This window comes from Lepidochelys kempii, chromosome 18 (assembly GCF_965140285.1).
Source record: "Lepidochelys kempii isolate rLepKem1 chromosome 18, rLepKem1.hap1, whole genome shotgun sequence".
NCBI classification, from domain to species: Eukaryota; Metazoa; Chordata; order Testudines; family Cheloniidae; genus Lepidochelys; species Lepidochelys kempii.
In genome coordinates, this window is record NC_136397.1 from 7,984,050 (window position 1) to 8,008,961 (window position 24,912).

General features: G+C 50.2%; 2 protein-coding genes across 2 annotated transcripts in view; both read left to right on the top strand.

The window, feature by feature from the left end:
* The window catches only part of LOC140900210 (protein-arginine deiminase type-1), a 39,029-nt gene extending 26,482 nt beyond the window's left edge, over positions 1–12,547 (top strand). The window contains exons 8-16 of the mRNA XM_078849373.1: positions 208–311; positions 1,076–1,199; positions 2,084–2,191; positions 4,726–4,877; positions 7,436–7,580; positions 8,997–9,090; positions 9,172–9,251; positions 11,364–11,489; positions 12,314–12,547. Of these exons, the coding sequence (XP_078705499.1) occupies positions 208–311; positions 1,076–1,199; positions 2,084–2,191; positions 4,726–4,877; positions 7,436–7,580; positions 8,997–9,090; positions 9,172–9,251; positions 11,364–11,489; positions 12,314–12,547 (1,167 nt within the window). The remainder of the gene's footprint in view (positions 1–207; positions 312–1,075; positions 1,200–2,083; positions 2,192–4,725; positions 4,878–7,435; positions 7,581–8,996; positions 9,091–9,171; positions 9,252–11,363; positions 11,490–12,313) is intronic.
* Positions 12,548–17,709: 5,162 nt separating this feature from the next.
* The window catches only part of LOC140900069 (protein-arginine deiminase type-3), a 42,543-nt gene continuing 35,340 nt past the window's right edge, over positions 17,710–24,912 (top strand). The window contains exon 1 of the mRNA XM_073316642.2: positions 17,710–17,911. Coding sequence (XP_073172743.1) covers positions 17,820–17,911 — 92 coding nt within the window. The 5' untranslated portion in view covers positions 17,710–17,819. The remainder of the gene's footprint in view (positions 17,912–24,912) is intronic.

Below are 24,912 nucleotides of genomic sequence, written 5' to 3' on the forward strand. Positions count from 1 at the left end.
TGTCATTGCTGCGGTGAGCCTAGTGGAGAGTGGCGCACAGTTGGCTTCTGAGTCCTTCGTTTGGGAGCCATCCTGTTAGCCAGCAGCCGTGAATGGGGCATCTGTCTGGGTGCTCAGCAATCTTGGACGCGAGTCCTTTTGCCCCTTCAAAGACCGGGTTTTGCTTTTGCTTGGCGCTCAGTGATTTTCATCTCTTGTTGCCTATAGAACGCGCCAGACACCCCGGTTTTCACAGACACCGTGGTCTTCCGGGTGGCCCCATGGATAATGACGCCCAACACCCTGCAGCCTTTGGAGGTTTTTGTCTGCAGGTGAGAGCGATACAAGTCATACGACGGATCATTTCAGTCACCAGTCTGTTGTAGGGTGGGGTGGAGTCACGCTGATTCTGTGGCTCAGAGGAGCACGGTGGGTACATGTGTATCACGCTCACACAGCGTCCCGGTACAATGACCCTCTACCGCTACCAACTACAGTCTTACTCCTTTAGTTCAAGCAGCACAGGTGTGTGTGCAATGGCGCCCAAGCCTGGATGCAGATTCAAACCATACTGGTGCCCCTAGGATGGCACAGTCGGCTCCCCTCCCTGCGTCTGGCCATCTGCTGTTTGTGGGGCAATTTGTGTCCTTGGGGATGCATGGAAGGGACAGTCCCTGAGCTTCGTGACAGCAGAAACTGCAATTGTCCGTGGCACCCAGGGGAAGATTCTCCTTGAGTCTTGCCCCCGTCCCCTCCCCAAGGACAATCTAGCCCAGACTGCAGGGGAAGCCGTGTTGCAGGCTTGCTCTCCTGTTCTCCAGGTGCCCCGGTCCAAATGTTGAAGAACCGGGACCTGCTGCCACTGGCATCCATTGAAATAGGTTGAGCATCAAGGCCCCATTTGTCATGTTGCCGTTTTGCAAAGCTCCTCCTTCCACGGGAGCTAAACTCACAACATTTAACAAACAGAGCAGCCTGTGAATGGGGAGCGCAGGGCACAGTTTGGTTTCTGGCTGGGTCCCCGTGACCCATTCCCCATAACGAATTGGCCCCTCTGCTCCATTTAGGTCCCTCTGTTTACTCATTTTCCTTCCAGCATGGAAAGAGACTCAAACCCTAATGGGGACTTTTTGGAGGCTCTGAGAGCCCTGGTGAGGAAAGCCAACTGCAAGCTGACCGTCTGCCCTGAGGTCGAAAACCGACATGATCGCTGGATCCAGGTAATAATACATGACTCTTACCTAGCACTTTTCATCAGTAGATCCCAAAGCGCTTTATCATGATCTCCATTTTACTGATGGGGAAACTGAGGAACGGGGAGGCAAAGTGATTTGCCCAAGCTCACCCAACAGGCCAGGGATAGAGCTGGGAACAGAGCCCAGGTCTTTCAAGTCCCAGGCCACTGCTCAGGCCACTAGAACACACTGTGTAGCCCATCACTGTGTCACCACTGCTTCCTCAAAACCCAAACCAAGCCAACAGGGATTAGGAGCCTTATATGGGGCCAGAATCAAATAAATAAAACTGGCGACGTTCATCAGTAGGTGGCGTTTTGATTAGCGGTTGGCTACTACGGCAATCAGGACGGTACAAATGACACCAGATAGGTAGCTAGACCCTGCCAACCGCCCCTTCGCTGTCTCAGCAATGACTCTCTCAGCTGACATTACCCAAGGCATCATTTTGCAGGCACTGGGGGAGAAAGGAAAACCACGCCCCCTTGTCATGTGGGGCCTATTTCATACTTGTGATCCTCTGCTTAGTTAACGCAGCCTGAAGGGGAAGGACGAGGGTTCATAGGCCCTGCAGGAACAGCATGGATTAAGGATGGGATTGAAGGAGGAGAGAGCAAGGTTTGGCGTATACAAGCGTAAGCCACCGGTGAGCATCTATTATAGGCCCCCCTGGAGTTGTTGCAGCCCCCAGCTACATGTGCAAGCTCACGTCGTAGCAGCTCTGGAGAGCTGCAGTTCAATCCCCACGAGGGGACCATCACCCAAATACCCCCCATGCACGCTTAGCCCGCACCACCCGTTCCCACTAGTCAGCGACTGATAGCACTGCTGCTGTAAGAGACCTCCTCCCCGCTTTCTCCCCACAACAGGACGAGATGGAGTTTGGCTACGTGGAGGCTCCCCACAAGATGTTCCCCGTGGTCTTCGACTCCCCCCGGGACAGAGGCCTGAAGGATTTTGCTTTTAAAAGGATTCTGGTTAGTAACTATTTTTTTAAACGGCCGAGAACAGACTCTTTCCAGAGTGTTCCTGATCCTTGGGCGAGGTTTGGCCGCTCAGTGTCATCCAGTCTCTTAAACAGAACAGAAGGACTTGTGGCACCTTAGAGACTAACAAATTTATTTGAGCATAAGCTTTTGTGAGCTACAGCTCACTTCATCCAGTCTCTTGGAGCTCACCGCCCTGGAGAGGGGCTGTTGCTCATTCGGGGGCTGCTTGGAGGGTTCCTTCTGACTTTGGTGAGTTTACTTGTCAGGTGTCCAACATGTGCAGATTAAAAGCTCTAAATGCAGAAGCACCATTCAGCACACATTAATTCCAGCACATGGCTGATAAGCAACTAGCATCCATTAAAGCACCATTGCTCTAAACCTCAGAAAAACCTGCCACTTGCAATAGATGAGTCAGGCAATCAAATGCAGCACAGCAGTCTCCTTTTGCTTACCTCTATTGTACAGGGCCACAACTGCACTGACTACAGTGGAATCACTCCCAGTTTAGCCTCTAATGTCCCAGTTTGATGCCAGAGGACAGAATCACTCGTGCTTTACATCTGGCTTCACTCCCTGCAAGGCCTGAACCTAAAGACTCAGCAGGAGAGTTTGCCCTGGATGGCTGGTTCTAAACAACGCAAACCATCAACCACTATGTCCCCTGCCCCAGCCTTTCTGCATAGACTTCTCGCTGGAAAAAAAATCTCCGTCTTACTGCAACGGAGCCATCCTCCAGAAAGGGCTAGAAAGCCCGGCTGTTCAAGGATTAATCCAAACAGCACTTCGCTGAACACAAGACCAAGCCCTGGGCAAAGTTAGAAGCAGAATCCGGCCGCAGAGTTGCTTTGCTCTTTCCTTTCGCAGTTACGTTACACAAAGCAGAGGCCTGGCCACTCTGACCTGTGGGAGAAGTTGGTGGGCGTGTTCTGCGATGCCGCCAGGTGCATCGCCAGGAGACTAGACTAACTTTCTACGTCCTGGGATGGGAGGAAGGGGGCTTGTGAATACGGATCTTTATACCCTCCCACACAGTACCACCTGTGCCAGGAACACAGCCCCACAGCCGCCCATTGAAACTGCCTGATCTTCGCTTGGTTTGGTCTCATATTCTTGGCTTTTGTGTTCATGGGCGGTTGGTGCTGGGGGCTCCATATTCTGTCCTCGCCTGGGGATGCTAAGCGGGCTGCTTGTTTTGATGGCTAAAACAAAAGCACTTTTTTAAAAAAGGTGGGGAAGGGGATGGGGGGGGGGGAAGCTCCACTGGAGAGGGATGATTGGACGAAACTAAAAAGGGGGTGGAGTCAAGGGACTATAAAGCTGATCTCCAACAAGCTAGGTACATCAAGCCAATGCAAGTGTTAGTTCAGATTAGAGCGGGGGGAATTGTGTGATGAATTTGTGTGTGTGTGTGTGTGAGAATCAATTATTTGCTGTCAGTCACGAAGATGATGAAGAGTCAGTGGGGCAATCAAAGCGCAAGAGCGACTTTACAGCCTGGTGCTTGGGGCATGTCCAGAGGATGAGGGAGATGCAAGTTTAGATCTCTGTTCTGATGACTTATTTAATTTGTCATACAGAGTGGAACAGCAGTAGGGGGGAAGTGAGCAAGAGTAAGGAAGAAAACCCGGCCTGTGGCTTAGTGGCTGGGCTGCTCTCTAGCCCTGTAAGAGACCTGAGTTCAACCCCCTTCTCTACAGCAGGCAATGTAAAGCCCTAAACCCAGGTTTCTCACATCTTGGGTGAGGACAAGCTCCTCCTCCATGTGTTTTGTGAATCTTGGCTTCTTGTTAAAATGCCCCAAAATTGAATGAAAATTGGAGATAGGTCAAAGGAAATGTGTCGCTCCACCCCACACAAAATGTTTTGATTTTTCGATTCACCAAAAATTCTGGAAAATCTTCATTTTCCATTCAACCTGAAACAGCCTTTTTTTCAATTTTCTTTGGAATTGCCAGTGAACTGAAAAATCCATCATCTGCCCAGCTGCACTCATAAACCCTGCTAGGGCTAGTCACGAGAGGGAGTCAGAGAGCCAGGCGGGACCAGTGTGGGTTAAACTAGCCCAGCCCAGTTCTTTCTATGTTGCTTCTTGTTGACTTACACCCCTCCCCAGCTGGGAACAAAAGTCAAGAACTCCTGGGAATGGATGGGGCATGTTCTACCACTTCAGGGAGGTGCCAAAGTGTGGCTCTGGATCTAGTATTATATGGTTTCGCAAAGGAGGTTGAATGCTTACCCTCCAATGATAGGTTTTATTGGGGTGAGGCACGATTGGTTGAAAGGAACAGTGCCCCCTCCTGGCAGGGTTAGGAGAGGAGCGGATTTCCTTGCCTGGAAGACTGGCTCCTTAGCTCTTCCACATGGCCGGCCTGGGTAAGGATTCTTTTAGATGGGCAGGTCAAGCCTTTAGCACATGTTCTGACAGCAGCTGCATGGGTGCAGGCAGGATTGCAACTCATCACCGCAATGAATAGCGCGTCTAACTGGACGGTGCGTTGTGTTGTTCTCATCCCCAAAAGGGCCCTGATTTTGGCTACGTGACCCGAGTACCTCCTTACGGACACGTCTCCAGCCTCGACTCCTTTGGAAATCTGGATGTCAGCCCTCCGGTGACGGTCCAAGGGAAGACGTACCCGCTGGGAAGGATCCTCATTGGAAGCAGCTTGCCCAGGTGAGGGAGGAGCATGAGTTGGGACTTTTAGGCCTCCTACACTGAGGTCTTGGTGTGCAAGAGGATTAAAGGTGCAGCTAACAGAATAAAGACGCCAGGGGGGAAAGCTCCCGAGGGGGGAACTGGAGGGGAAATTTGCAGATGCAGGTAGCTTAATAGCTCGCTACTAAGGCCTGCAGTGGTGTGACCTTCCCCCTACAACCAACACGGTCAGCTTGCTGCCGAATTGCTGCTTGAGCCTCGAAAACAGCAGTGAGAATTTTCACATTCCCTCTGCTGCCTGTCACTGTAGCTGCTTCAAGTCTGTTATCATCTCCTTAACATGGAAGAGGTGTTTTTAACCACGTGGAGATGCAATGTCTGAGCCCCATTCTGCACAGAGACATTAATGAAGCCGGAGGAATTTATACCCCCACCCCTCCGACCGTCTCTATCATGCAATGGGAGGGGATGGGCAACAAGATCATACCCTGCTGTTCCTAGCTAGTGACCATGCTTGTATGGCTCCCGTCACCACAGTATCTGAGCATCTTACAGGGGGGAGGGATAGCTCAGTGGTTTGAGCATTGGCCTGCTAAATCCAGGGTTGTGAGTTCAATCCTTGAGGGGGGCCATTTAGGGATCTGGGGCAAAAATTGGGGATTGGTCCTGCTTTGAGCAGGGGGTGGGACTAGATGACCTCCTGAGGTTCCTTCCAACCCTGATATTCTATGATTGATTCTATTTATCCTTACAACGCTGCTGGGAGATGAGGTAATGCTATGGCCCTATTTTACAGAAGGAGACCGGAGGCAGGGAGAGCCAAAGTGACTTGCCCAGGGTCACAGGGGATGATTGTGGCAGAGCAGGAAGCTAAAGGCTGGTCAGCCTAGGCTGGCATCTGGACCACCAGGCCATCCTTCCTCATTGGCCAGTATTGCCCTTCGTTTCAATGGAGCGCACTTCCATGGCCTGCAGTTTGCAAGGCTTGCCAAACCATGTATATTTGAACACACAACCTTAGGCACCAGCCATCCCCAGAGCTAATAGACTTGAAGACCCTGGAGTGCATGTTGATAGAACATGGTAGCAGCAGGGGAAGAGCCTTATCTAATCCAACCGTCCTGAGTTACAGGAATAGGAAGTCTCCTGGAGTGCTCTTATTTAACAAGCTTCTGAGGTCACGTTTGCTCAGAGACGTGTATTTCCAAGCACCACCTACAGGTGTTCTGTCCAAGGAAGCAGGTCAAGGCTCATCTCACCACCTCCACTTTATCAGCCTGTGTAACAAGGTAATATACTTACAGTGAGGGCTGGTGGATAGTAAAGCATAAGTGGAGGAAGAAGTGATTCCACTTACTTTCGTTATATGGACAGAGAATGGGATCCCTGCCTGCTGACCTAGGAGACACCTGTTATCCCACCAAGAAAGCATTCTGCTTTGAATCTGCCCTTTGAATGAAGCTGAGCCAAGCCCAGAAAGGGCTGCTGGGAAACTCTCAGCAAGCTGGCAGCTCTGCAGTATCAACAGATCCTGGTGACATTGTCAGTACCAGGGTCTGGAAGAACAATCCTGCTTCTTGCTGCGGAAGAATTCACCAGCCATGATGTTCGGCTAGAGGAAGGACCAGAGTGGAAGTCTGGTTTTTAATATCTCCACACTGAGAGTTGGAGCTGGCCTCTGTGACTTTAGAATGGCTTGAACCAAACCCCCCTGATCAGGACACCACCAAATGATGGAGACATTTGGATCTGAGTTCTGCAGCTTGGGCCCATTTCCCAGTTTAAGCAATGGAAATATTATTGATCTGCGACCCTTCCTTGCTCTGAGTCGCACCGATCTGGATAGTGCTGTTGATCCGAGTGGGACGGCTAGCATGGATAAATGCTACTCAGTGGATTGAGAGTGGGACCTAAATTCCCCATGTAATAAAGTCATTTGAGCTCCACTGTGCATGTCAACCTATTAGAGATTGAAGCTAAAATATAGAGTTTAGGGGCTTGATTCCTCATTGGCTTGCACCCATGCAGCATCATTTCCCCAGTGCATGAGTACAAATTGCTACCATTCTGATGTCTACACCCGTTTTGCTCTAGTGGGAATGACCCCACAGATTGCCGGACAAGGGAGAGGCAGGCCTTAAACAGGAAAAGAGGGACGGCTCAGAAAAGGTTAAAGGCCTGGAGTGAGTGGAGGCTGGTTTGCTCTGCTCCGAAAGACTGGTGACTTGAACTCAGCAGCTGTTCCGGGCAGCCAGTACGAGGCAGTTCAGCTAAAACAAGAGGGCTGAGATGTGCTTTGTGTAATAAAGAACCCTGCTTTACAAAGCAGTCTGTTCACTGAGACAAACAGCCCCCTCCCCCCAAATCTGGCCTGGCGTTTACGTGGGACATTCAATGGAATAGCATTACCAGCACAAACTCAGGCATTTGGAAAGGTCAAGCAAAGGCACTGTCTCAGAATAGCAGCGTATTGGCAATTTTTATCAAGACACAGCTAGTTACGAGGGAGGGTTGGGAGTTGGGACTTCTGGGACTGATACGAACTCCTGTGTTCTCCCCTCCGTCTGAGTTCTCAGGTCGGGCGGCCGGAGGATGACAAGGGCCGTCAGGGACTTTCTCTATGCCCAGAAGGTGCAGCGCCCCGTGGAGCTCTACTCTGACTGGCTGAGTGTGGGTCACGTCGATGAATTCCTGAGCTTTGTCCCGGCCCCCGATAGGAAGGTACCACTCCCCAGGTGACGTTTCTAACCAGCCCTTCCCTCCCTTCCAGTCAGGCATGGTGCTTGGAGAGCATTCTTCATCTGCGCCTCTGGAAGCAATTTACAGAGGTTGGGAAGCATTCCTCCCATTTGATTGATGCGGAAATCGAGGCACATGGGGAGGGGAAAGTGACTTGCCTGAGGTGAAATGGTGAGTCTGTGGCAGAGCTGGGAATAGAAAATGCATCTCCTACCTCCCAGTTTGGTGCCCTACCTACTAGACTGTACTGTCTCCTTTTAGAGGGGGAGAAGTCACAGAACATGTGTCTATAATAGTTACACTCTTGCAGTAACTTAGTCTGTAAGCCACATGGATGTACTTTTGGCTGTGTTCCTGTTATTTTGGGCTTGCATAATCCTCTCCACACATACTCTGAATTCCTCTAGTGCCTTTCACCTGAGACTCTCGATGCTCTCTGTATACATCAAATAAGCCCCGCAATCCCTCTGTTAGGATGGGTAAATAGCATGGCCATTTTACAGATTAGGAAAACTGAGGCAGAGGAAGCGACTTGTCTGAGATGACACTCTGACTTACCTCAAGGGACAGCATCATGTAATAATAACAACATATATTTGTAAAAGAAAGTCTCTTTGCCTCTGTTACCTGATTCTCTTTGGGACACATGGCTGCATCCTGATTCTACGATCACTTCAGCAGAACCAGGCTCGTTACGCTTCTGGTTCCAAATGCAGATTTTCAGCCCAATTGCCTTTCATTTTTCTCATGCTTCCATGGGCAAAAAAGCTTCCAATTCCCTGATATTCCACTGTCTCTCATGGGGCGGGAGGGGAGAGGCAGAAATCACACGAAATGAAGAGGAATGTTCTAGGAAGTTTGGGTTAGATGCACATGGTTTTAATTCTAATGTATATTTCAGCAGTGCTGAAACCTCCCCAACTATAGTTGGGGGCCAGCTGTACCTGTGCAAGGTGACAGATAGTCCTGCCCCAAATCATACACAGTCTAGATAAGGCAGGTGGGGTGGAATAGACAAGTCTGCAGGAGAGCTGGGGCTAGAACCCACGTCTATTGCCTGGTCGATTGCTTGGATGTACTAGACCACACAGCCTCATGTGGGGGTCTTTTTTGGCCCCAATTTCCCCACTGCTGCTTCTGTTGGTTCAGCTCCCCCAGAGATAGCAACAGTGGCCACTCTAGTGTAGACAGGATTCCGGCAGCCATTGGTGTTCTCACCATGCTCAGAGCAGGTCTGCGTAAGGCAACGCATCAAGTGCCGGTGAACACCAGTTCCCCAGCTACAGGAGCCCTCACACCATTGTGTCACCAGTGAGGCTGAACCAGTGAGATGAGAGATCTCGGAGGAAGAAGTCTAATGTAGACAAGGCCAGACACTGACTGACTCTCTCCGTTAAGGGTTTCCGGCTGCTCTTGGCCAGCCCCGATGCCTGCTACAAGCTGTTCAAGGAGAAACAAAGAGAGGGGAACGGCAACGCGGTCCAGTTTGCTGGTGAGTGGCTCAGTCAGGACGCCTTTGGCACTCACAGAGGCCGTCGGGTGGTTCTCACTTGCTGTATTCCTTTCCTCCCAGGGCTGGATAATGTGAAGACCATAACAATAGATGAGATGCTGGCTGATAAGACCCTGAGGAGTGACAGTGAATACGTGCAGGTAGGAGTGGGGAAGAGGGAAGGCCTGAAAAAGACCCCAGTAATACGAAATGCAGCACCCTAGAAGTCCTATGGCTCCTCCCTTACTGAAGGAGCATGCATCCTCCTGCAGCTTGAGCAGATCAGCTCATGGGCTTTGTCCCAGAATCACCTTGGATGTGATCCATGCAGAGGCGGAGGTGTGACTGTGGGCATGAAGTTCATGAATTCCACCACATGCAGAGGGTCAGCCACCCATACTGAGTAATGCTCTTCATCATCATCACGGCACACCCCAAAAGGAGGTCGTCTCCTTGCAGATCAAGACCACCCCGGTTGATCTCTAGCTAAGTCCTTAAGATGGTCTAGTTGGATGGTCAGATTATGTCCATCTTCTCAAATTAACCTCAAAATTCCCCATCTCCTCTGTGACTCAAGGTGCCTAGGGTAGCCCACACTGAAAATGCCAAAGTCAGGGCAGGCTGCTCCCCGAACTGGTGGTTAACACTGTAGTTGGACTCACCAACCAGTCACAAACTGTGCTCCTGATCCCCCACACTGGTTATCAAGAAGCCAACCAAAAAGAAATCAGCCCCCTTTCTTGCATTCCGGTCTCAGGCTCCCAATCAGCAAATAGGTCCAGTAAAGTGAGAAGTTATTTAAAACTCTACTCACTATACAAAATGTTCTTCTGATCCCCAAAGGGCCAGCCGTATTACCAGATCAATACTAGTTTAGATCTTACCCAAAATACCACGCTGCCAGCCAATCCTTTTGTATCTAAAACTAAATGTTTATTATAAAAGAAAGGAAAAGAGAAGAGAATTGTTAAATGGTCAAAGCAATCAGATACATAATATGACTTCAGAGTCCATATATCAGGTTCATAGCAGCATTGGTGAGTTAGCTGGCTTGTAAAGTCCCTCTGGGACACACCCAAAGCTTGGATGAGTCTATCAGTCCTTTGTTCAAAGCTTCAGATTGTAGAGAAGTTACTCCAGAGGTGAGACACAGGAGTGAAGACAAAATGGAGAAGAGGCAGCTGCCTTTTTATATCCTTTGCCATGTGGCTTGAAAATCCTTTGTCCCAAACACAAACTCACAGCACACGGGCATGGAAAAGCTCTTGGTGTCCCTGTCCGCAGGCATGTCCTTGTCCCTACATGTCCTGCTGACTCATAGGGGTAGCTCCTGGCTTCTCAATGGGCTCATTGTACAGCTGATTGTCCTTGGTGGGCCAACAAACAGGCTAGATAGTGCTGATGCCAATCTGTCTGGGGGCGTCAGACAGATTGCAAAACACAAGTTTGAGACACAGCTATATCACACATATTTATAACTTATGATACAATGATGATACATACCTATAAACAAGATGATCATACTTAGCAAAGCATAACTTCTCCACTGATACCGTACATGGCATATCTTGTAAGATTCATAGCAATTTTGTAATATTGGTATCAATAATATTATAAATGGCCATACAGCATCACATCCTCTCCCTAAAGACCATATATGTGACATGTCTGAGGGAGAGAATCTTTTATAGCAAAGCGAGGGGAAATTTCTAGTGGATAGCAAGTTACAACCTTCATTGCTGTAACAGTGGCTTTAGAACAGGTGCTGTGTAGACAGGAGAGCAGAAAAGTCCAGGGAAGACCAGCTGCAATGGAGCAGTGGTTTAAAGCATCTAATGGTACGAAAGCAGCAGAGAACATGGTATCTGGTGTCAGGGGGCCATGCGTGACAACATTCAGGTGGGGTCCCAGTGCGGACGGGGGAGAATGAGAGGCTCCAGGGGTCCTGATCCAAAGCTCATTGATCTGAACTGGAATCTTTCCATTGAACACAATGGGCTTTCAATCAGGTTCCTCATGGCGTTGCTATGTTGTGTCCAGTTGCTTCAAGCTGAGAACAGGGATGGACTGTACAGTGATTCCTGACAACATCTAGAAGGGGTAGAATCTTTGCCCTGGGAAATTAACTTATCCCAATAAAACTCCTCCTCATACAGAATTACCTGCGCGTTTGTCGCTGCAAATCACTAGCAGCAGAAATACAGCGCCTTCGCTCCACTCGTCCCAACTGGCCCGTAGTCACCTCCCTCCTCGCCAATCCTTTCTTCCCCCAGAGCTGCATTGACTGGAATCGACATGCCCTCAAGGAGGAGCTGGGACTGACTGAGCAAGACATCATTGACATCCCTCAGTTGTTCGTGTTGAACAGTTCTCGAGCGGACGCTTTCTTCCCAGACATGGTGAGGGGACCGTCCTGCTCATGCAGTTGCTTCTCATTTCTGTCCCATCCTCTGCATTGCCCAACAGGCTCCTATTCCCCACTTTGCTTCCCCCTGCCAAGCACTCAGTCCTTATCTTCCATAATGTCCCTCTCTTCCCTGCCTTTCTCCTTCCCCCTGGTGACCTCCTGGAACTCATTCAACTCCCATGCCGTCAGAGAATGGGTCTCAGACAGGAAGCAAGACCTCTCTGCTAAATGCAGGAAGGTTGAAAGCAGAACTGAGCAAATGACAGATTTTTCAGTTCTGTGGTGATTTAGAAAAGTCAGGGGGAAAATCGTTTTGGGTCAGACCAAAAAGAAAATTATTGACGTTTTCAGCAAAGAGTAAACAACAATGGTTGAGGGGTTGAAGGAAACATTTTGTTCCACTCGAAACGTTTCATTTTGATTTGGATCATTTTTTAATTTTTGAAAAACAACTTAAAAATAAAAGGAAAGGAAATTTCAAAGCAAAGGGTTGTTTCACAATGAAAAATGGAAAAATTTCCATAGGGAAAAAGGCAAAATGAAAAGTTTTGATTTGGGGGGGAATTTAAGATTTTTTTTTAAAAAAATGAACAATTCTGTGAAATCAACACAAATCCATAAAACATTTCAGTGTCACTGAAACTACATTTTTTAGTTTAAAAGAAGTTTTGGTCGAATAATTGACACCAGCTCTAGCTAAGAGGATAGGACACAAGCCGGGGTTACACGTAGACCACTGAGGAGATGCCCTGTTTGGGACCACGTCTGGCTGTTGTATGTTGCACAGTCCATCTGTCCCTTTTCTCCTGGCTGCAGGTGAACATGATCGTCTTGGGGAAACACCTGGGCATCCCGAAGCCGTTTGGGCCAATCGTCGATGGACGGTGCTGCCTGGAAGAGAACGTTCGCTCCCTGCTGGAGCCACTGGGCCTGACCTGCACCTTCATCAATGACTTTTTCTCCTACCACACCCTCTTCGGGGAGATCCATTGCGGCACCAACGTCCGCAGGAAACCCTTCTCCTTCAAGTGGTGGAACATGATCCCCTGAGCAGAGGAGGTGAAGCCCCAACCCACTGCTCAGCACTAACGAGGGAACATGGGACCAAGTTGATTCTAACAAACTCTGGATAAGGGCTCCTGGAATCTGGCAATCTAAGAAGTTTTGTAAATAAAGAGAACACCATCCAAGGAAGCCCTAGACCCTAAGTTGGAAGCCCTAAACCCTAAGCTAGAAGCTCTATCTAGCATGCCATTCCTTCATTCCTCTAACACACGGTCCTGCCACTGCAATTAGAGCTCAGGTGCTCTTTAGAGGTGCATGCTAATCACAGCTACACATACATAGTGGTACATAATGCACAGCTGCACGGCTCCATTATTCTTCTGCATTTTAATATCCACCACAAACTCACCACCTACAGCGGATCCTGCTTCAGAGCTTGGTGTTTTAGCCATAAGCCTGGTCTCCTCTCCCCCACCACAGTCCCTACCCTGTATCAGTTTCAAAACCTACTAATGTTCCAGTATTATAGTCATCTATTAGGGAGGCCGAACTAGGGAGCCAGGTCTCTTATTCCCAGCTCTACAAGTGACCTGCTGTTTGATCATAGGCAAGTCACTTCCTCTCTCTGCGCCCATCTGTAAAATACTTCCCCTCCTTCATATGGGGCTTTGAGATCCAGGGCTGAAAAGCCCAATGGTCATGCAAAGTATTATTTTTAAACTATATATCTGGATAGCCAAGGAGGAAACGTTTTTCCCCCTAACTTCCCTGGCAGGGCAGTGATTTTTAACTGTCATCAAATCTCATTAAGAGTTTGCACTGTTTCTGGCTTGGTGTTGCAGAAAGGCTGCTTAGGGCAACACAGTACATGACCGTGCAGTCAGAATGTGGGCATTTCAACTGGAAAGCATCCAGGGCTTTCTCCAAATGTCTCCTGTTTCCCATGTATTCTTCCATGTTGAATTTTGGATGTTGTAAATTGTTGGTAAGAGCTAATTTATTAATTACTAACTTGCCTCGAGTGTATTTGCACCTTATCGACGCACAGCATGGATTATCAACTGGATTTCACTCAAGACCTTCAAGTGCAAAGCACAATTCTCTGCCACTTGAACCACAGTATGAGCTCCATCAGCTGATAGCAGTAGTAAGCTATTACTGTGACATTTTGGGGGTTCACCCACACCAGTAAGGGGTTGTGTTGCCAGCCTCCCTGTAGGCCGGGGTACCTCTGTGCTGTGCTCCTTTGGGTCAAAGCCCTGACCTAAGCAGCACTATAACCTCACCGTGGCTTCTCCCAGAAGTGACCCCAACAAACCTTCCAGTCCAGAGTCGCCCCCAAACCATCTCGCCTGCAGAGTCCCTCTGCCTGGACCCACACAACAGTTCTCGAGTTCGCTGTCTTCAAAGAGACAGAGCCCACCCCAGCCTGTTAGTTTGGCTGAGGACTCACACTAAGATACAGCACTGAGCTGGTTTTGTCATAAAACAAAAATAAGTGTATTAACAAAGAACGGAGGCGAAAGCGATGACGAGCGCGAGTGAAAGAGACCGGGAAGGTTACAAACAGAACACACTTCCTGGCGAGTAAAACCTCGCAAGTTACAGTCTTTGCCTCCCCAGTTTCCTCACCTACCTCATGTTCTCAGCATCCCTGGTCCTCCAGACTAGGGGTCCCAATTCTGACTGGCTCGAAGGGTGCCGCACCCATCATGTCCCCTCAGTCATGGATGACAAAATGGCTTTTGCCTCTGCTTGTATCTTCCCAAAGTTCAATTGTTGCTTTGCTTTTTACTAGTCACCACCTAAGTTCCCTCTCAGGTGCGTGGCTGTGCAGGAGGCCACCAAGGGCCGTGCATTTAACTCCCCCAAGCCTCTTCCTCCCAGCTCTGGGGCTGCGGCGGGGAGAGGCGCTCTCCCCTGGCCCCAACCCTGGAGAAGCCGTGGCGGGGAGAGATGCTCTCCCCCAGCCCAGGTGCTGCTGTGAGGAGAGAGAGCTGGGGGGAGTCCTCTCTCTCCGCTGTAGCCCCAGGGTAGCCTGCACCCCATACCCCTCATCCCTGGCTCCACCTCAGAGCCCACACCCCCAGCCAGAGGCCTCACCCCCCCCAACACACCCAATCCCTCTGCCCCAGCCTGAGCCCCCTCCCGCACCCTGAACCCCCCATGCCCGGCCCCACCCCAGAGCCTGAACCCCCAGCCAGAGCCCTCACCCCCTGCACCTCAACCCTCTGCCCCAGCCCTGAGCCCCCTCCCACACTCCGAACCCCTCAGCCCCACCCCCACCACACATCACCTCCATCTTGGTGCAGATAACAAAACTCATTCCGCCCATGGATGGAAAAATTAGAGGGAACATTGGACAGTTGCTAGTTTTCCTCCACCACAAACCCCAGTTGTTCCTGGGGGGGGGGTGCCACCTCCATCCCTTGTTGCGGGTGCTCCATGGTCATTTCCCCCCAACTTGCTCACCTGACGGCTTTGTTTACCTTGCATGCAAATGTGCTTTTCATTGTCTCAGGTTCCCCCGGCTTAGTTTACACTGGAGATACAGAATCTGTGAAACCACATTCCTTGGGCTTAAGCCCTGTCTGCCAGACACATCTGAGGAAGGATTGCCAGCCCCTCTCTCTAATTCGTTATGCGCCGCTCAGACGCACATCACACAATAGTATGAATGGCCAGCGCGTTACCAGTCGGCCTTCGACACATCATACGATACCTTTTCGATTCAGATGATGACAACAGCGAGTTGGGCAATGAGTGTGCCAGGCCTGATGAGAGTTATAGGGTGCTGGGCCCTCTGACACTGGGACTCTCTGGGTCAGTTATCCTCTAGGTTGCTGCTCCACTAGAGAGGGGCATGACGCGCCTAGCCAGCGTGACACACGTCTCTCTGCAGGAGAGCTGCACTCCGGTTCAGACGGGTGCTCAAGGGAGGAATTGAAAATGGGACCTCCCAGGACCGGCTGCTGGGGACAACACTCATTTAACAGCAAGCTCCTGCAGGGTGTTATAGCCTCCCTCTCACTGAACGGGCCCTAAATCACTGGATGCACCGTGTGCTTCAAGCCATTTCTCTGCCTTTATTAAATCATCTCCATTCCCAGGCAGCCTCAGAAGACAGAACTCTTGCTCCCCGACAGAGACTGGTCCGCCCTTAGCAACATCATGCAGGGGGCGGAATTGCAACCCTGACCGTTGTACAAGTCAATTGCTTTCAGGCCGTTTCCCCAGGAGAACGAGATGCTGCTGCTTTAACTGTCCTGGATGCAATCCTCACAAGGAATTGTTCAGTACAATTTGTGCAGGTCCTTTCAGAACCCCTGGAATTTTGGCATCAGTTTTCCAGTGAAAAAATGCCTACCATTTCCAGGACGCTCTTTCGGGCGTGACACCCTAAGTAGTCTTTCCACTTTAGCTATCCAGTGGAGTTGCTTTAGATTAGCAATGCCCCCACCCCTGGAGTGCTGGGCACCACAGCCGCAGAGCCCCCAGCCCTGGAGCACCTGCTGGGATGCCTCAGCACTCCCAGCGCTGGGTGGGTGGCTCTGGCACCCACAGCCCCGGAACGGTGGGTGGGCCCCAGCGCCAGGTGGCCCCAGCACCGGCCCTAGCTGCCCTAGGACCCGGGCCGCAGGCTGGCCCGCCATAGACCCACCCCCAGCCCCAGCCCCCTTTGGGGAAGAGGAGCAGCCTGGGCTGGGGCTGTGGGGGAAGAGCGAGAAGCAATAGGGGTCCTCGGGGCGGAGCATGGGCAGGGCCATGCCTGGCTGTTTGGTGAGACTCAGCTTCCCCTGGCCTGCGATACCCACTGCCCATGGCACAATTCCATGTCACTGGTCCTTGTTGCAGTGTGAGGAGGGCTTAGCTAATTGAGCCAAGACTGAAGGACTCTTGACAAACTGGCTGAGCTTGAGCGTGGTGGACCAGAGCTGAGTCTGAGATCTCACTATAGGCACATTTCAAAGCACCGAAGTCATATTTTCAAAAGTAACTTACGCAAGTGGGCCCAGATCCTCAGAGATATTTAGGCACTAGTCCAAGTCCCATCAACCTACAAGGAGACTTAGGCCCTATTTTCAAAATTGTCTTGGGCACTTAGGAGCCTAAAACACTTTGGTGCCTTTGAAAACTTTATCCTAAATACCTACGCTCCCCCCAGCCCACATTCAGGCCTCTGCATCCCAAATGCAGTCGCTGTAGAATTCCATGCCAGGCTCTTCTGTTCTGGGCAGTGTGCTAAACGCTCATGATGTTACTGCTTTCAACTTGAAAGCATCATTAAGTCCAGCACGTGAGCTAACCATAATTAATTGCTGCTGGGGTTATTTTGCCAGGGATCAACCCCCATTGTGAGGCAATAGGTCATTGGCTATTAGGTTGCACAAGGTCATTTCCCAACAATAAAAGTATAAACCAAAGAAGTCGGAATCTGAGGCTTGCTTTTAGTTCGGTACAAATTCAGTCCCATGCTTTGCTCCCCAAAACACCAGTGCACCATAGGTAAGACATAATTGTTGCACACACACACACACACACACACATTGAGCATGGGCCCACGAACTCTTGAAATGAAGTGGCTCAGACGGGGCACCCAAAATTAGTGAAAATGTAGGCCTAATCCTCTCTGTGCCTCAGTTTCTCCATCTGTAAAATAGGGATAACAGCACTGCCTCAATTACTTCCCAGGAGTGTTGGGGCTTAGTAGAAGATGTAAAGCACTACATGACTGCTGAGAGTTATTGTTGTTACAGTTTTATAGGCAAAATTATAGACATGTGCAAACATATACAGACGCCCCCCCGAATGAGCTCCATTGCAGTGAGTGACCAAGTTTGTTCCAGGAACATGCTAAATATTTTAAGATGCTGGCTCTTCTTACATCCGCAGTTTCTGTTTCCTTGGTGTGCAGGTATGTAAAAGAACCCTATAGTACATGGACAGGCAGGCACCAGAGAGGATGCTGATCTACTCCCAGCCCTGGAAATCGGCAGTACCTTAGATAACAACTGGTGTTTCCCCAAGTTAACCTGTCTCTCTTTCCTCCCATTCTTTCACCCCCTGCTGATGCTGCTGACCTCTAAACAGCTGATCACAGCAAGCAGAGTTCTGCTTGCTTCACAACCTGTCCCTCCAATCACCAAGCAGAGATCCTGGAGGTGGGATTACATCTATCTCCAGCTAATCACAGCCTACCGGAGAGAGAGAGGAGGGGTGGGACACTTGGCCCATGCCTTTTAATCTGATCTTGCTGGCTCATCTGCTGTAAACAGAGCAGCACAAGAAAGACTGCAGCTGAAAGAAGAGTACAAACATGTCCCAGCAAAGAACCATACGGCTATCCTTGCAGCAGCATACTAGCATGGTCTATGTGCTGGGCACAGAAATCTCCATTGACATACAGGGGTAAGAAATGCGAGCTTTAATTGCTGGCGGTTCTCTGATCATTTGGCTCTTTACTGGTGTCAGCTTTAAATGGATACTGTTCCCTGGGTTGGGGAAGGCAAGGGGTGTAGCGCTGGTAAAAGTAACTTGGAATGAACTCAGCTAGAAATATGTTGAAAATTATACCCTGGGTGCCAGCAGCCACATGTCAGACTGGGAATGACTAAACAGCTAAGGGAAGTGGTATTTTCTACTGGGCTCCAGATGCGTGTCTGTCTAAAGTCAGGGGCCAGATCCTCACTGGTGCAAAGTGGCTCGGCGCCCCTGAAATCAGTAGAGCCGTGCGGATCTATCCCAGCGGAGGCTCTGTTTGGTATGCTCCTCACATGTACTGTTTGCGCATGCATTATTGTTAGGGATGAACGGCTTGGCTGCAGAACTCCGAGATTCTTTGTGATGCCCAGCTCTCCGCTGGGAGTGCTTGGCTTCTCATACCAGTGGCGTGGAGGCTGAGATCGAGGGAGGGGAAATTTTGCACCCGCTCTCTGGGATATAATGTGGCTTCCTCACTCCAGCACCCTATTTTGTCTGGAGTGAGGAAATTCACGGAGTTCATTTACTGGCACTAAGGGACGAGGAGAAAGTTCAGAGGCAGAATGGTTAAGTGACTTGCTCAGAGAGTGGAGCAGGCTAGTGGCAAAGTCAGGCATTAGAATGGGAACTCTTGAGTCCCTCCTGCTGGTAGAGTACATAGGGCTGCTTCGTCTAGGGAACTCTTTGCCATCACCTGAGATTGTATGTGTAAGATCTTTAGGGGAGGGGCTGTCTCTTCTTATGCGTACGTACAGCCCCTAGCACAGTGGGACACCGATCCCAGATGGGGGCCTCTGCATGCTACTGTAATACAGATACTTAATAAATGAATCCGCAGCATCTCCAGCAGTGCCATCTTTTATTATTTGTATTATGGTAGCCCCTGGGGTTGGGAAGGCAGGGGGAATTATCCCTGGTTCGATACCCAGGGCTGTAGGAAATCAGGTAAAGTTGCAAAGAATACATTGGACTTGAAGGTGGGGTGAGATCAGAGTACAGAGCTCCAGGTTCGCCTCCCTATAGACACCCACCTGTCTTTATCTGTTATCCTGCAATGTCCCTCCCTCTTCTTCCCGAGAAGTCTGAACCTTTGTAGTTGCATGTTGCAACTGCTGCTGAACTCCAGGCTTCCCGGGGCAAGGCCCGTCTGCAGTTGAGTTTCTCTCCCGGGGGAAGCAGGAAAGATCTATGTTGTATCACACTTATCTCCAGGTGTGACTGTTCGTTATCAGGGAGCAGGTGACCTGAGGCATCCCAGACCTCAGCCAGAGATGAACAAAAAGCCTCTGACAGCTATTATTCAACATCGGTTGCCTGGCAGAAAGCCAGAAGTTAAATAATGGAGTGTCTCTCTGATGCAACTTCTTGCTGCCACTTGCAGGCACACAGAGAGTCTAGCCAGCTCCCCAGCCTCATGCAGAGCTCCAAGGCCAGCTCTTTGCTGCTGGGTGGCTCCAGGGATGGGATACTTTCTTGGTCACTGTGATGCTGGCAGACCAGGTGCCAACTCAGGTCAAGGCCCTTAGGCCTTACCTGAACACTGACAAATGCATCGCTGGTAACCAGTGTGGCTCACCTGTCTTAGTGTTGTTGTTCTAGGTATTAGAATGATAAACGTGTTTAGACTTTATGAAGTGCTTGTAAGTTGCTGCCTGCATGAATCTCACTTACAACAGCTGTATCCCATGCTTAAGTAAGGCTGCGAGTTTGTCCCAGAGGTCACGGACTCTGGGACTTGCCATGACTTCTGCAGCGGCTGGTGCTCTTGGCTCAGGGGCAGCTCAGGCAGCCTCTGCGCCAGGCATACCGGCAGCTGCTGTGGCAGTCTCGACCCATTGCGTCCCCCCAGCAGCAGTGTTTGGCTGTGGGAGGGGGCAGGGGGTTGGAGCACCGGTCGGGGTGAGGCGGGCTCTGGCCTGTGCTTACCCGGGGGGCTCCCTGAAAGTGACAACATCCCCCTCGCTCAGCTGCTAGGCGGAGGCGTGGCCAGGCAGCTCTGCGCACTGCCTCCGCCCACAGCGCTGGCTTCGCATCTCCCATTGGCTGGGAACCGCAGCCAATGGGAGCTGCGGGGGCGGTGGTTGCACACACAGGCAGTGCGCAGAGCTGCCTGGCCACCTCTTTGCCTAGCAGCTGAGCAAGGGGGATGTCACCGCTTCCAGGGAGCCCCCCTCACCCCGTCCCATGCCACAACCCCCGACTTCCTCCCACATCCAAACTCTGCTGCTGCTGGGGGCGGGAGAGGCATGGAACCAGGTAGGGAGCCTGCTGGCTCTGCCAACCATGCCCCCCCAGCATCAGCAGGGGTCCCGGGCCAGCTTGCGCCACACCCATGAAAGTGCATGAGTAATTGTCCCATCAGCTTGAACGAGCACCAGCGGGGGGCTGGGGCTGCAGGCCACCCCCCGCATCCTCTGCCCCCCCAAGCAGCCGGGCCACCCTCCCCCAAGTTTTATTCACTAGTATTTTTAGTAAAAATCACAGACAGGTCACGGGCCGTGAATTTTTGTTTATTGCCTGTGACCTGTCCGTGACTTTTACTAAGAATACCTGTGACTAAAATGTAGCCTTAGTTATAAGGTAATAGTTAAGTGCTTGCTCTGAAACTGGAAACCTCCCCAGTCAGGAGAGGAGCATTACCAAGTGTGAAATACCAGTTTGCCCCAGGAGGCATTATCTCCTGCCCAGTGAAAGAAGGCCCATCGACACCACACGAACCATTGTGAGACATCAGAGGACAAAAGACTTTGTGAATTGCTTTCTCTACACCCATGAAAGTGCATAAGTAATTGTCCCATCAGCTTGAACTCTGGGGGAAGGGGATAAAAACCCCTGGCAGGAAGAAACTGGGTCTTTATGGTGCTTGGACTTTGAGGGGCAAGGATTTCTAAGCATAAGCAAGGGATCCCCAGTACTTGGCCTGGGTTAGCCTTAGAGGACTTATAGAGCTTGGACATAAGACTTACAGCAGCTTCTATCCCCTTTTGAACCCGAAGACTGGCACTCATTGGTATGTGTACGTTTATCGTATTTACAAGGTTAAAGAACTCATTTCTTTTTCTTAGTTAATCGATCTTCACATAGTTTATTATAGGATTGGCTACAAGTGTTGTCTTTGGAGTAGGATCTAAGGTGCAATTGACCTGAAGTAAATGATCAGTCCTTTGGAACTGGGAGTAACCTGAATATTGTTGTGATTTTTGGTGTAAGGGATCACATATCACAAAGGTAGGTTTATCTGGGTGGCAAGATAGATAGGAGTACCCAAGGAGACAGTCTGTGAGTACTGAGAAGTTCACACTGGATTTGTGAAATCTAAGTATAGAACTCATACCCAATTTGTGCTGTGTGCCCTGCTTAACAGTCTGCCCTGAGTTGGCACTCATGCTGTCTGGAGCCACTCCAGACAGCTTGACAGTCACTGTTTCAAATCCAGTCAAAGAAGATTAGAAGTTGTTAGTATGGGTAACATGCTGGCTAAGTGTGTTGTCTTCCTCCAGTGCCTGATTCATAGAGATAAAAGCCTTCTACTGCTACCACATAGTGGAAGTACTCCTTTAGGTCACATGGCAGAGACCAGTGTCTTGGAGCTAAAGAAGTGGGGTTCAGTCTCCACAGACACCCTTTTGGGTGGGGGGATCATTACACATCTGATGGCTGTTTGGTAGCCTATTTGAATTGAGCACAGTTCATAGGAGACAGGTGTCTGTCAACACTGGCACCCTTGTTCGTTTTCTCAGTGGAAGGGCCAGGGACTGAATGGCCTATGGTCACTGAACTCAGTCTCCTCTTGTCCTTAGGAAGGGTCTCCCCAGGACAGTGCTGATGCATGTTGGCAGGGCAGCGTACGGGAAGTTCACCCCATTGCGGCCTGAGATGCATCTGCTCTGGGAACCAATCCACTCCTGCTTTCCTTCCCCATTCTCATCCTGCAGCCAGTCTTGTTGGACCACAATCCAGTCCCCGACCTTCATCATCGCCATCATGTATATTACAGTAGCCCCTAGCGGGCCCAGTTGAGACTGGGGCCCCTCTGAAGGGAATGCACTCACCATGACAGGGCCTCTATGGGGCCAAGCATGGCATAGTGTCTTTTTCCCCATCCTGTGCCCCCTGCTGACGGTCTCTCTGGTCCTCTGCCTCTTCCCACGATTGGGCCCTCCAGTCATGTCATAGTTTCGTCCACTCCTTCTGGAGTAACAAAGTCCCACCAACAGAACTTCACTGTTGTTATATCAGGTCTCTGGTCCCAATTCTGGGCCCTGTGGTCCTTGTGCGCCCTATGCTCAGGGGTTCCAGTCATCCTTTGTCCCCTTGTTCAGCCTGTGTCACCATCTCAGTGGCTGGTAGGGAAATGCAGGCCCTCACACTACACCAGGTTCCAGCTTGGGGATCTTATAACCAGTTGCCCAGGTCTGCTCAGTCCTACACGTTGCTGCTACTTCCTTGGGCTTCTTCCTACTCAGCCTCTCTCAGGTCTTCTCCCCACAACCTCTGTGGGCTCACCTGGCTCTCACGACCCCAAATTAAAGCATAATCTTGAACCCACTGCCACCCTCCTCGGGCTTGGCCTTTCATGCCTTCCTTCACTGAGCACCTCCCTGGCCCTCCCTGGAGGCCTAGATCCTGCCCTTTTATCAGGGCTTATTGCTGGAGCCTGTTCCACGCCTAGCAGCTGCTTCGTCTCTCCTGGCCTCTTGCCAGACTTCCCTACTCAGGATACAGTCCCAGGGCCTACTCCTCCCCGGGCTTTCTCCTCACACATTCTCTCAGGCCAACTGATCATGTCGGCAAGAGCAAATGGGACAAATGCCCACTATTGTCAAAAAAGTCCAGACAAGGCTTAAAAAAGGGACTGTCCTGGCCAAAACGGGACATACGGTCACCATAATCCTGCCCCAAATTGTTTACAGTCTCAATAGTCAAAGGATTATGCTCCCCTACCTTTACAGCTGGGGAAAGTGACACACAGTGAGAAATACATGACTTGCCTAAGGCCACACATGGGGTCGGTGACAGAGCCAGAAATGGAAGCCGGATCTTCTATATCTCAGTCCTGGGGCCTGAAACATAAACTAACTTTTAAATCCCAACGAGACTCTGTAAAATCAGGCACTCACTTGATTTCCTGTCTCCTCCAAGCCTGCCGTAATGGCTCCTCTTCACTGAGACTGCAGCATACACTCTGTGAAAGACCCTGCTGGGAGAGCAGTGTGCTTCCTGCATTCTCTCCCCAACCCTCCATATGAACAACTTTCAATCTGCTCTTCCTAGAGCTACTTGGCCCCTCTGTTTCCATCCCTCTTCTGGCAGCAGCATCCCCCTGGCTCTGTTGTGGTCACAGGGCCTATCTATTTACCCTCACAGTGAGCTCAACTGTCAAAAGTCAGTGTAAGGTCATAAGATGTCACAATCACCTCCTACAACAGATGGGGATGGGGAAAGGGAGACAGACTGGATTGGTCCAAACAAAAAGGCCGATTGCTACAACTTTAGGACTGTGTTAGGATCAAGTCTGGTAAACAAGAAAAGTGTGAAACCAAAAATCAGTGAACCAAATGTGGTGTGTTGGAAACGAGGCCTAAATGGTGGACCAGATAATGAGGGGATGGGCCACTCCGCCCACCACTCCCTCTGTGGGACTTTCAGAAAAGAGACATTGGGAGAGAAATTGGCTAGTGGAGCAAGCTTCACCATCATGCCTGCCTCCCCCACCATCTCCTGGGACCTTTGTCATCCTGATCCTGAGAGATGTCCTGACTGGACTGGACCAGAGAGAGGGACCCAGATGACATGGCTACCTCCACCAGCTCCAGCTGAATTCCAAACACCACCTGGGATGAAACAGGATCAAACTTTAACAACAGCAACACTTCCAGCCCATCTCAGCTAACTTCTCTTTTGCCCCAAAGGACAGCGATTAGCGTTTCTGATATTAGCTGAGAGACTGTCTAACAAGGGGTTTTTCTTCTAAAAACTCCCTCCAGCTCAAGGAAAGGGAACAAGGGATGTTGTTAAAAAGAAAGGTTTATTTAATACAGTACATTTCAGATGCTTTAACTGTCCTTTTCCTATATCTTTAATAAAGGGTTGAAAGGATTTCTAATCATAGATTAGATTAGATTAGATTTTGGGGGGAGGGATAGCTCAGTGGTTTGAGCATTGGCCTGCTAAACCCAGGGTTGTGAGTTCAATCCTTGAGGGGGCCATTGAGGGGACAAAAATTAGGGATCGGTCCTGCTTTGAGCAGGGGGTTGGACTAGATGACCTCTTGAGGTCCCTTCCAACTGGGATATTCTACTACTGTGATTCTAATAGTGTGTTTGCCGTGGTACTAAGCAGACCGAGGTCTCTGTGCACTAAACTCCGAACCTTGTTTAATGCTGCTTAATGTTGGACAGTGACTGGATGATGTTAACGCCTTTGGCCCATATAGTCCATCTAAATAAATACATCTCCTCCACAGGCTGTCCAGTTGCTCAGGCTCATGGCTTCCTCAAAGCTCTTTATGTTACATGCTGCAGATGCGAATTCCCTTCAGGCAGCTATTTGGACTTAAATGCAGAAGGGGAGCCCTGCCTGTGTTAGGGGAAGAGAGGGCAAAGTGTTAGTCTCTAAGGTGCCACCAGTACTCCTTCTCAAAGTGTTTGAGTTGCTCTTGTGTTTCCTTTTCCCTGTGCTATCTCACGGTTGTACAGCAGGGAAGTAGATGGGCTAATAGTTTTATAGTTGGCTCAGAGAATGGCTTGGAGTGTCACTGATGCACACCATAAATTTAGAGCTCAGGCTGTCCTTGGAATCAGAGGAAGGGAGAGAAGCTTCACTGTTCTGTAACTGCATCCGGTAGCTTGGTGGACCAGCCACCACCAGGCCTTCAGGAAGGGGGAACGGGGGGCAGTTCTGGGTGTGACTGGCAAGTGGCAGGATTG